Source organism: Myxine glutinosa, chromosome 4 (assembly GCF_964187855.1).
Source record: "Myxine glutinosa chromosome 4, kmMyxGlut1.1, whole genome shotgun sequence".
Lineage (NCBI taxonomy): Eukaryota > Metazoa > Chordata > Myxini > Myxiniformes > Myxinidae > Myxine > Myxine glutinosa.
In genome coordinates, this window is record NC_136264.1 from 151,806,638 (window position 1) to 151,819,306 (window position 12,669).

A 12,669-nucleotide genomic window follows, 5' to 3' on the forward strand; every position below is an offset into this window, starting at 1 on the left:
CACACAGACAGACACACAGACAGACACACACCCTTGATGAATATAGTGGTCACTCTGTTTGATAACTCGTGAACCAATAAACCTGCAAAATTCTGGCAGAAGGGACATGCATACATACATACTGTTGTGTCCCCGGGGTTAAGACGCCTGGGTGACGGATGACCGAAACGAGTGCTCTTTATGTCTCATCACCGGCACCGTGGTCATGCCAATAGGATGGTGTTGATGTATCATGCTTACCTTTAAGGTGTATAGTTGTCAGTCATGACTATCACCTTCTTCTTGGCCAACACCACATCCACCCACATTGGACTGCAAACTGCGACTTACACCAAAATCTGTGCACTTTTACTCGTTGACCGTAGACCGACATCAGACTTGTGTATTGCTCTGCATCTTGGGTCGCATTGTGCACTGTGGGATGGCAATGGATTCCATAATGCCACCGGAACAACAGATAGCACTATGCGGCTCCCATTTTTAAAGATTAGATCATTCGAATATCTGAGATATGGTGGTACAAGTCCGACGATTGTGAGTCCTCTTATTGTATGCTCAAACTGATTTGAACAAGTGCATACCATAGCCTTGTTGATGAATGAAATTTGGTCAAAATTGCTGATATTCTTTGCGACGTTGTGTCTCAGGTTCGGGTGGGGGGAAGGTGACGTTGGGTACAAAAATAGTTGCAGCTGCAATGACATGCATATAGATAGGTATGGCTACTGCTCAGCTTTTACTTGGGACCAGAAATTGGGCCGAGGTTGGATCATGCAAAAAAATAACACCGCAAGTCAACTTTTAACACTTCGTCAAGTCAAACATTGAGAACATCGTGTACATTTTTAGTTTCTTTAACCTGGAATGACCTGCTAATGCTTTAAATCATTAATCATTTCTGCTTCATTCATTCATTTGTTGAAGGTGTTTGCTGGGTTCTTATTTCTGTCATCCTTCATGAGAATCGCTTTGACATTATCCGAATGTTTCCATCTACACATTTCCCCCAAATTGAATTTATTCAATAATTATGGTTTGGGCATTGCTGACCTTCCGAATTTTTATCATAATCAGCTCCATGAGATTTTTTTTTAACTTGTAAAAAAACAATCCTGTAAGCCCAATTTCAGTGACAATGACGTATCACACTCTATTAAATGTTGTAGTTGTTAAATTTTCAGTGAAACTTTACAAAGTAGAATGGCACTCGGTAGAGCGCAAACCTCTGCCAGGCTGAACAGTTTATGTTTTGTATCCCACTGATACTGATGGGCCGGATCTGGATTCAGACCTGAACCAAAATCTAATCAGCTTGTTCTTGTCACCAAACTAACTTGTCCACCAAGTTTAGTCATAACTCGTCCATAACTTTTTAAAATATGTTATGTATCGCTTTTCGCCCAATCTCTCAATGGTGAAGCATCACTTAAAAATTAGATAATTGTCGTATCTAAATCCACATTCAGATCTTCACCAAAATCGAATCAATTCTTCCTTGTTACACACCCAACCGCTCCACCAAGTTTCGTCCAAATCCATCCATAACTTTTTGAGATATCCTGCTATGTATCGTTTTTGGCCGTATCTCCCAATGGTGAAGAATCACTTTAAAAGTTCGACTATCCGAATTCGGATCTTCACCAAAATCGAATCATTTCGTCCTTGTCACATACACTACATCTCCGCCAAATTTCGGCCGAATCCATCCACAACTTTTTGAGACATCTTGTTCACAGACAGGGGTGAAAACTTAAGCTCCAGTCACCTTCGGTGGTGGAGGTAACAAACAGAAAAAAGCAAAATAGCTTCGGTCGCTGATTCATCCGTTTATCACTTGGGCATATGATTCGATGGCAATTATTGTTTTAGTTAAATGAAAGTCATGCATGATATACGTTCCATTATATTTAGCATATATTTCTTCTGATTAGTTGTTTTGACCCACTTGCGGATAAGGAACCTGCATTGCGAGGAAACCACTCTATTTTGACGCCATACTTAACTTGAAATTGGCACGACACCCGAATGCTTTCTCTGCTCGTCGAGCTCTCCTTCTCCAAAGTCAATAGCAGGGAGGACCTGCTTTTCCAATCTCGCTCTTTGTCTCCCTCCGCGCTCCATGGTTTGCCACTTGGCTCGCGTGCAGAAAATTCTTTTTGCGACCGCCTGTTGTTTTGCTTACCGGTTGAAAAGAGGGGATTTTGAGTTGTTTTTAAGTGATTGCATACCACATATTGATCGTTTTTAAAGCTGTTCCTTTGTACTGTATGCCGGGGAGTTGTGGAGAGAAATTTGAAATCGTGGATGTATTTGTTTAGCCTTTCAGTCTGTGGATATTGATAAGATTTTGTCTCCAGTTTTCTCTTTAATTCACTTTTATATACATATATATATATCATAGTGGAGCTTGCATGTAAATCACATGGAGGATAAAGGCATTTCTAGACGAGGGATAATGCACATGGCACATGGGCTTTGAACCTGGATTCTCAGGATCACGATGCAGGTTCAGATGGAAATGCCAAACAGGCCAACCATGATGTTAAATACTAAACAGGCCAGCTCTCGGCATTTCTTATCTCTTCTATTGGCCAGATACTCCGCAAAATGTCAGCTATTGGTGTTGGCATTGTACAGCAGTTTAGGGAAAATATTATGTGCTTGGTCATAATGACCCAGGTTAGTCTTCTGCACTATTCCTGTTCTATTATCATTGTTATCTTGCTTATCTTGTCGTGTTTCCTCTTTTAATTTGTTGTTTGTGATGGCCTTGCACTGCAAATTAGCAAGAATTGTTTCATAATATATTGACCTTCTTTTTTTATTCCATTAGAGACCACACAGAAGGTACCTTTTCTCTACAAAGCAACTGCAAGATCAACACGGTGAGCTTTTTTCAAGGTTTGAGGTAACGCCTAATCTGGATGGAAATTACCTCAATTGGGCAAAGGTAGTTGCACATTAGTCATTTTCTTGCAAAAACGACAAAGGATTCTAATATTTTCCGCAGGTACAGGAAACTCAGCCAGCTCATTATCCTCTCCAGTGTTACGCACTCTGCTGAGACATGAAAGTGAAGCAAAGGAAGTTTTGAAAATGAAGATTGAGTACAACTGGTTATCGTCAAATTTAAACTTTTGCATCTTTTTAATAAAATAATGTATCATTAACCAGGTAATGTAATTTGCATTTCTTGGTGATATCTGTGGGGGCAGCGATGTCATGTCCACAATTGGCTATGGAACCCATGATATAGAACATACCAGCAGGGCATGCTTGCACATTGCAAGCAACTACTCCGGTGCATCCTACGTGTAGACATAATACATATAAACTTTATATAATTTAGCAATATTTCAAACGTATCGATACTAAAGTACATCATAGATCAGAGACGTAGACGTAGGAATGACATGTAATTCATTCCTGGATGTGGATTAATACAAGTGTGCTGCGTCCCAACCAACTGTGTTGGAGATTTGCATAAAATTGAAGGTACACGTGATGCGAAAGGGTACAGGCAAGTTCTGGTCCATCTATGCTGTTCTCCCAGAAACGCATCTCATTGGGCAGGGATTCTTCTTCCAACGTCATGATGACGACAAACATACAGCCATGTGGTGAAAGACTATGGAATGTAAAATCAGTGAGGCTATCAGGGAGTTGTATAAATACTGAGAACGTGAAAAGGCAACCAAATACCTTTGATGAATTATGGAAAGTGCTGCAGGACATTTGAAATAACATTCCACAGTCATACATTGGTAATTGTATGGGAGCATTAAAATAAGGAGTCATGTTTTATATAAAGCAAACGTCTCCCAGTGAAATTGCGACAAGCTGGAGCACAAATACCAAATGCTATTGCACTGTCTGACGTATTAATTTTGTTTTTGTTTAACATTTTCTGGAATTATGCGTTCTCTCAATTGCAAATACACATTGTGTATGTCCTGTTTCCATTATTATTTCATATACGACACACAAACACACACACACACACACACACACACATTGAAGTTTAGCCTGGATGAAATTGCAAGTCATACATTCTCTTCGCAGAGTATTCTTGCCATTAGAATGGAGCTGCAAGCTATAAGGACGTTAACAAAATCGATGCAAGCTGGAAACTTTGTTAATATCAGAGAGACGGGCCAGAGACCATCTGCATCATGTTAACCAAAACTTTATTCTGAAATTGATAATCTTTTGCTGCAATAACTGTCTTCATTCATCGTGGCGTGTGTTTGAATATTCCTCATTCTGCAGAGGAATTTCGTTTCATTGTGGTGTTGGGCTAGCGGCTAGGGTGCCGGCTTAGGATCCTAGGATCCTGGGTTCGAATCTCGGTCGATCGCCGAATTAATGCCAGGGGGGTTGACTCAGCCTGTCATCCTTCCGAGGTCGGCTAATTGAGTACCAGTTCACTGGTAATTCCCTGTTTGTCGTTGAAGGCGGCAAAAAGGGTTGGCGTCAGGAAGGGCATCCGGCCGTAAAACATTGCTTCAAAAAGGGGACCAAAAAACAACAACTACCACGGTCCCCGAAAAGGTCAACCCCCGCTTTGCGGGGAAAAATGGCCTCTAAACGGTGGTTTGGTTTTTTTTGTGGACTACACTTCTAGATGGAAAATGCAGTGCAGTTCACTCGGTTGACTCTAGAGCTGAAAGATCGCACTGACTAGATTCCAGAAGATGAACATTGAAACGAAACGGGCTCTCGTATTTCACAAAGCTCAGCTGTTGAACATTTTTGGAGCTTCATTAAAAAGCAACTACAATGGTTGTAGCTGAAAGCATTGTAATGAGGCAAAGTGTTCAACCTTGTGCGTCATTGATAGTAGCTTAGTTTTGTGAAATATACCAATGATGTATTTATGATGTATCTTGGGTAAATAGGCTAAACTGATATGAGCGTGTTCCACCTTGCACTGTCTTGGTGGAACAGAAAATGTTATGGGCTTAAAAATGCATACTAGCTCTCTCACCGCACTATTATACCAGCATTGGGGTGCGGGAGAGTTGGGGAAGGGGGAAATCGCACGACAAGACGTGGCAGAATACACTTTTAACTTGAAAGCATCCTAAAATGCAAAGCCCTTCCGCACCCGCTTTGTACTCAAACTAAACTTGATGAAAACCACGGCTAAAAGAAAATTGGAATTTTATTAATCGCTAATGGGTGTGCATTGTGACATGGTTGTTCTTGCCAATCATTTTTTAGGTTTTTGTGATGGGGGAGACCTCTGTGTAATGTCATAAAAAGGGATTGGCCCATCTGCCTGCGAAGCAGGAGACAGGAGTTTGCATGTGCATCCAGGGCATGTTTTTTTTTTTGTTTTTTTTTGCATTTCAGCTTTTGGTATCAAATTTTCAACAAACCTTTATTATGAGAATATGGAGAACAATCTTAACATGTACAACTCAGCGGTGTCTGTATGCATGTTTGTCTGTTTGTCTGGTAACTACTCCGAGAACATTAGGTGGATCTACACCAATTTTTCAGGGTATACTCAGGGGGTCTTTACTTGGGTTTGGGATGCTTTCTTGTTAAAAGTGTATTCTGCCACGTCTTGTCGTTGCGATGACATCCCCCATCCTCAATGTTGGTATAATACTATAATAGTATGGTAAAAGAGCTGATCTGCATTTTTAAGCCCATAATGTGTTTTCTTCCACTCATGAAGTGGAAGGTGGAATATCTATTAGAAAATCACACTGACTAGAAGATAAGCATTGAAACAAAACATGCTCGTCATATATTACAAAGTTTTATAAGATACATGATGTCGACCACTATCTACAGATTGTGTTCACCACATCTGATGCTCTTATCTCCTTTTGGAACTGAAATGAATGCATTTCAAAATTCCCAAGGAGTGCAATTTCATGTACTGCAGTTTTATTTATTTATATTTGCTTGCATATTGGGACATTGGAGATGGGCCAGTCTTGATTGCTGGGAAAATAAGTAATCAATTGGGTACACAATCGGACTTTAAAATCCTTTATTTCCATATTTTCCTTGGTCTGTACTTCACAGTAGACATTTACTTTGTAATCAAAATATTTGTCATTCTCGAACACAAAAAGGAATGACAAATATCTGTACATATGTGATATCAAAGAGAAATTGTCGGTCGAGACTCGAAGCCTGTTGCGTCACTATCTGTTTTCCGACCTCTGCATTCGCAGCTAATTTGGTTGCTATTGCAGAGGTTGGAGACCAGAGGCTGATACGGCAGGTAATATAATTGCATTTGTGCATTTAGGAGACTTCATATGTACCGTCATATATTGTGATGTCTCTTTTGGGCTGGCAGGATGGCCTAGTGGTACACACTCACCTCAAAGCTGTCTAGCTTTGGTTTGAATCCCAAATTGGCTACAAACTGCCATACCGATCTTTCATAGGAAGGGTGAATCATCAATCTGTGATGATCCCTTGAATGGACTTAAGCCAGGTGTACCATCTGCTTTCATTACTTGGTGGATGTTAAAGATCCCATGGTGTCCTTCTTGAAGAGTAGGCGAGCAATTGCCGGCATCATGGCCAAATTCCAAATTCCTGCCTTAACCTCAGCCTGACCAGCCGGTTCATGAAAGACCTTGGCCAAGCTTCCCCCAGCCAACCCCACAATTGTTGCCGTTAAAGAAGAAGATTGTGATGTCTCTTTAAATGCATTCACAAAATAGACGACTTTGAACACTTTTTGTCTTTGTCAGTAGTAATAGCTTTTTTGTCTTTGTCAGTCGTAATAGCTTTTTTGTCTTTGTCAGTAGTAATAGCTTTTTTGTCTTTGTCAGTAGTAATAGCTTTTTTGTCTTTGTCAGTAGTAATAGCTTTTTTGTCTTTGTCAGTCCTAATAGCTTTTTTGTCTTTGTCAGTAGTAATAGCTTTTTTGTCTTTTTCAGTTGTAATAGCTTTTTTGTCTTTGTCAGTAGTTATAGCTTTTTTGTCTTTGTCAGTCGTAATAGCTTTTTTGTCTTTGTCAGTAGTAATAGCTTTTTTGTCTGTCAGTAGTAATAGCTTTTTTGTCTTTGTCAGTAGTAATAGCTTTTTTGTCTTTGTCAGTAGTAATAGCTTTTTTGTCTTTGTCAGTAGTAATAGCTTTTTTGTCTTTGTCAGTCGTAATAGCTTTTTTGTCTTTGTCAGTCGTAATAGCTTTTTTGTCTTTGTCAGTAGTAATAGCTTTTTTGTCTTTGTCAGTCATAATAGCTTTTTTGTCTTTGTCAGTCGTAATAGCTTTTTTGTCTTTGTTAGTAGTAATAGCTTTTTTGTCTTTGTCAGTAGTAATAGCTTTTTTGTCTTTGTCAGTCGTAATAGCTTTTTTGTCTTTGTCAGTAGTAATAGCTTTTTTGTCTTTGTCAGTCGTAATTAGCTTTTTTGTCTTTGTCAGTAGTAATAGCTTTTTTGTCTTTGTCAGTTACGTTTGATTATTTGCAGGTCAAATTGAAAACTTTTAGTTGATACCTACCGATACTTGTATTGGCTTTCATATCGATTTAGAGATCAAACCATTGATTAGTACGTAGTGCATTGAGTGTGCTTTTGTCATACAAAGCATTTTTTCCACATTTTTTTGTTGCAGTTATTCCAAAGAAAAAGCCAATAAAGGGGGAAAAAAGTGTTTGGTTTAGTCCAAAAATAAATGCAATGGCTACGAAAACTCCAGCTGGTGAAGACCCAAAGAAGCTAGAAAGGACAGGGAGAGTGCGAGAAATTGGATCCCAGGCTATTTGGTCTCTGTCATCTTGCAAACCAGGTGTGCATTTTCACAATATCCCATGAACATTCTTCTTGCAATGAGGACAATGCATTGATTTTTTTTTAGTGCATAGTAATTCCACTTTCTATGTAAATACAGGGTGTCTCAAAATACATGGAACCCATGTCACTGCTAATAATTCTGCCAATATTAATGTTCTTGTTCTTTTTTTTCAGATTTGAAGAGAGGAGACCATAACAACTAATAATTATCAATCAAAATGCCTTGGACAAAGGAGGAAAAACTATTTTGCGTCACTACTTATTTGGAGACGAAATCGTTCAAAACGGTGCAAGCAAAATTTCGCAGGAAGTTCAACTTCAACAACTATCCCCAGAAAAACCAAGTTTATCGTTGGGCACACACATTTCAAGCCACTGGATCAGTAAACAACCTCAACAAGAAGGCAGAAACACCCAGTTCTGGCAGGAAGCTGACTGCAAGATCTCCTGACAATGTGAATGCGGTGAGACCTTCTGTCGGAAGGAGCCCGAAAAGGTCCATCCGAAGACGTAGCCAAGAGCAGGGTCTTTCACGTGCGTCAGTGCAAAGAATCTTGATCAAGGATCTTCAGCTGTACCCATACAAGATCCAGATCAAGCATAAACTCACACCAGCTGACATGGCAAAACGTGTTGTGATGTGCCGGTGGTTCGAGAATAAGATCGAAGAGGATCCTGACTTTCTTGATGATGTTTGGTTCAGCGACGAAGCACACTTCTTGCTCTGTGGGCATGTCAATAGCAAGAACAATGTGTTCTGGGGCACACAAGCCCCAGACGAGGTGCTTCAGAGGCCCTTGCACTCTGTGAAATGCACGGCCTGGGTGGCCATCTCAAAACATGGCATAATCGGACCGTTTTGGTTTGAAGACGCAGACGAGGAGGCAGTCACTGTCACAAAGGAGTGTTACATTGTGGTGCTCAACAAGTTCTGGAGGGGACTTGGGAGACGTCGTGGCATGAATAGAGATGTGCAATGGTTCCAACAAGATGGGGCAACTCCACATACAGCCAACGTCACGATGGAGTGGCTGGACCACCGATTCCCTGATCGGCTGATCAGCAGGCGCCGCGAACCCGAGTTGTCTCCGCATTCACCCGATCTGAACCCCCCGAATTTTTATCTCTGGGGGTTCTTGAAGGACCACGTGTATGAGAATCGTCCTCAATCCATTTCTGAACTGAAAGTGGCCATCACCCAGAAGATTCGTGCCATCAGGAAGGAAGAGTGTGTCAGGGTGATTGACAACTTCGCTCGTCGGCTTCAAGTGTGTCTAAGGCGCAAAGGCGGTCATTTGGAACATTTGCTCTAATAAATGTATCCTTTGAGCTAGAGACCTCAAATCTTCAGTTTTTTTATTGTTATCATATCAGCTTCCAGGAAATGTAATCTTTTTTGGAGTTTCTTGTCTGAGTAATAAATTATTATCATGTTAATGGGTTCCATCTATTTTGAGACACCCTGTACATGGCTTTGATGATATCTGTGATGAAACTGACATCCTCTTACTTTTTATGCGCTTCCAAAGATTGTGTTTGAGCTTGGCATTGCTATTTTATTAATGGGGAAGTCAAAGAGAAATGATGCGCATTGAAGAAGCTTCCATTTCCCTTTTAGCAATAACTTCGTGTAATAACTCCGTATGAGAAGTTGTTTCAGCAGCAAGACTTTATCGTTGGGCATGGCTTGATGTTGGAGGATGCCCTTACAACTACTTTATAGACTCCTGCCAACTGACTTTGAATTATGGTGATCGTCTAAAAAGAGTGGGGAAAATGGGAGCAACTGGTGGAGAATGAAATTTGATCAAGAGTGAGGGGGCCAAGGTTTGATAACCACTCCCTGCAGCCACCATTTATTGTACACTGCTCCTTTCCTATTCCATCCCCAGGCGCTGCATGACGTCATCGCCGGGCACAGAAGAGGGCCTGGCGATGACGCGCGCTGAAAAACTCAGTTTTCACTCTGGTTTCTATCTTCTTTTTTTTAGTGTTTGTGTGTCTGGGCGATATCTCAGCCATCCTTTGAGATATGAAGCTGAAATTTTGGCACACTAGTGAGCACGCGCTTTGGCAAAAAACGTATTTTTAGTTTTTTCATTAATCAATGAATTGATTAATTACTTAATTATTATAGATTTATAAATCACTTATTTATTTTCTTTCTCATCTGTGCAATATCTCCAGCACATTTTGAGCTATGAAGCTGATATTTGGACACGACAACGACCAAGTGATTGTAACCGACCAATTGCTGTAAATGGTATTTTTGATTCATTGGTCAAAAGGTCAACTCAAGATCAAACTTCCAAAATCATAAATTTTTTCATCTGAAAAATCATCAGTTTTCTTCCGATTAACCTGAAAATTAAAGCAATTGCATAGTGCATCACTGAATTGGGAAAGCAACTATTTTGAGGTCAAAAGGTCAAAGGTCAACTCAAGGTCAAACTTCTAATATAAATTTTCATCTGAAAAATCAGCAATGTTCATCCAATTGACTTGAAAATCAAACAGCAATTGCACAGTGCCTCATTGAATGGGGGAAACAAACTGTTTTGAAGGTGAAAGGTTAACTCAAGGTCAAGCTTCTAAAATCATAAATTTTCATCCCATTACTTGGAAATGAAACAGCAATTACATAGTGCATCACTGTATTGGGAAACCAACTATTTGTTAAAGTCAAAGGTCAACTCAGTCAAGCTAATATCATTTTTCATCTTTTTTTTCTCTTTTTTTTTTTTTTTGTATACTGAATCGAGGCTCGTGAAAGAGCTAACATTTACTTCACAAACAAATCAACCAGACAAACAAAATATATAAAAAGAGGGAGCGGAAGACAAGATGGGGACAGAAGGGGAAGCACACAAACACAACATTTGAGAGCAGGGAGATGTGTGGGAGAGAGAGGGCTTGGGGGGAGGAGGTATGGGAGTGGGGGGGGGGGGGGGGGGGGTGGGTGGGAGAAGTATAAAATACAAGGACACCAAGGACTTCCAGGACAGAAGTTGGTATTTCAAAAAAGTGGAATTGGGGTGAAATTAGCGGGGGTAGAAAAGATCAAGGTTTTGGATGGGGGAAGATAAGAGATGGTGGTGAACAGCTGTTTTAAAGAACTGGAGGGTGGAGTGGGATTGAAGAGAGTGAGGGCGTTTGTTCCAGAGGCAGGAGAAAAGAGGAGTGAAGGTGAGCAGAGAGTCTTGATTTTGGCAGTTTAACCATAAGAGGGTTGCAGGCATATCTTGTGCGACCTGTAGGAATATTTGCGGGACAGAGCCCAGAGAGAGCTGGGGGGGCAAGGCCAGAGAGGAGTCTGTAGAAGACGTAAAGACCACCAACCTGCCTGCGGTGAGTGAGTGAGAGGCCCTTGGAGTTAGCTTCATCGCGGGAGATTCCAATGATTCTGAACGCTTTGGTTTCAACAGCGTGAAGACGAGCTAGGTGTGAGGCAGGAGCACCAGCCCAGAGGGGAGAGCAGTATTCCATTGAGCTGCGGATGAAAGCCTTGTATGTGGTGAGGAGTTCAGGTGTGCCAAGGAAGGACTTCGCACGACGGAGGATGCCCAGTCGGCGACTGGCTTTGGAGGCCAGATTTGAAATGTGGTTTTCCCAGGAAAGATCATGGCAGATAGTGAGACCCAAAAGCTTGAGTGACAGAACTTCTTGGAGAGGATTATTCAGAAAGTGGATGGGAGGGTTGTCCAGTCGGTCTTTTCGGAGAGACATCGTAAGAGTGTGAGATTTGTCAGGATTGAAAGACATAACCCCCCCCCCCCCCTCCACCCCCTGCCCCTCCTCGACGTCCTCCTTCCCACCACCACGAGCTTTCTGCAGGCACATATTGTCCCCAATCAACTCCCTTCTGATGGAGCTCCCAAAATACAAAAATACTCACCTCAACCAATTCGTTAGCTTTTCCCACCTGTAGAACCAACTTAACATACTCATTCTTGCCTCCAAATCTGAAAAATCATCAATTTTAATCCGATTAGCCCGAGCCTTGATTAAGATCATCAATTTTAATATCAATGAAATGGACAATTTTATCTATCCATGGCTTTTTTGAGGGGAGGGTTGGATTTTGCAAGTGTCGTGCTCTGCATGACGTCTTCTTGTTTATTTATTTTCATTATTAATCACTTATTTATTTTCTTTCTCATCTGGGCAATATCTCAGGCACCTTTTGAGCTCGGAAGCTGATATTTGGACACGATAATGGCCAAGTGATTTGGCTGTAAAGAGTATTTTTCATTTATTGATCAATCAATTAATTGATTAATTATTTAATTATTCAATTAATGACAAAATTAATAAGTTTTAAAAAGTGACAGATTCGGATGAAATGGTGGTGGTTTAGGTATTCTATTTAATTTAATTATTTTATGATTATTATTTATTTATTTTCTTTCTCATCTGGGCAATATCGCAGGCACCTTTTGAGCTAGGAAGTTGATATTCGGACACGACAGTAACCAAGTGATGTGACTATAAAGGATATTTTTGATTTCTTGATTAATCAATTAATCAATTAATTCTTTAATTTTTTTGATTAATGACATTTAATTATTTTTCAAAAAGTTACAGCTTCGGGTGAAATACTGGTGGTTGAGGTGTGCTATTAGCCAATTGATTAAGAAATTATTTTACAATTATTGTTTATTGCTTTTAATTATGCAAATAATCAATCAATTATTGCACACCTCTCCCTTCCAATACTGTCTATGTGCTTCATGGTGGCATTTACAGGCACCGAAGGCGCCCCGGAAATGTCACTCACTGGAGGATATGTTATTTAATTGTCATGGGGTGGTGTATTTTGAATGTATCTGTACTTGTTACATTTTGCTTTGGGGTTTTGTGGATTGTGTTTCGATTGTGCATTACATTACCACTTTACAC

The 12,669-nt window shown here is 40.4% G+C and overlaps 1 protein-coding gene across 4 annotated transcripts in view; it reads left to right on the forward strand.

Annotated features, from left to right (window-relative positions):
* The window catches only part of ANAPC10 (anaphase promoting complex subunit 10), a 33,347-nt gene that overhangs the window by 16,101 nt on the left and 4,577 nt on the right, over nt 1–12,669 (forward strand). For all 4 annotated transcript variants that reach the window (XM_068113843.2, XM_068113844.2, XM_068113845.2 and 1 more), the window contains exons 2-3: nt 2,834–2,885; nt 7,592–7,765. In XM_068113843.2, the coding sequence (XP_067969944.1) occupies nt 2,834–2,885; nt 7,592–7,765 (226 nt within the window). The remainder of the gene's footprint in view (nt 1–2,833; nt 2,886–7,591; nt 7,766–12,669) is intronic.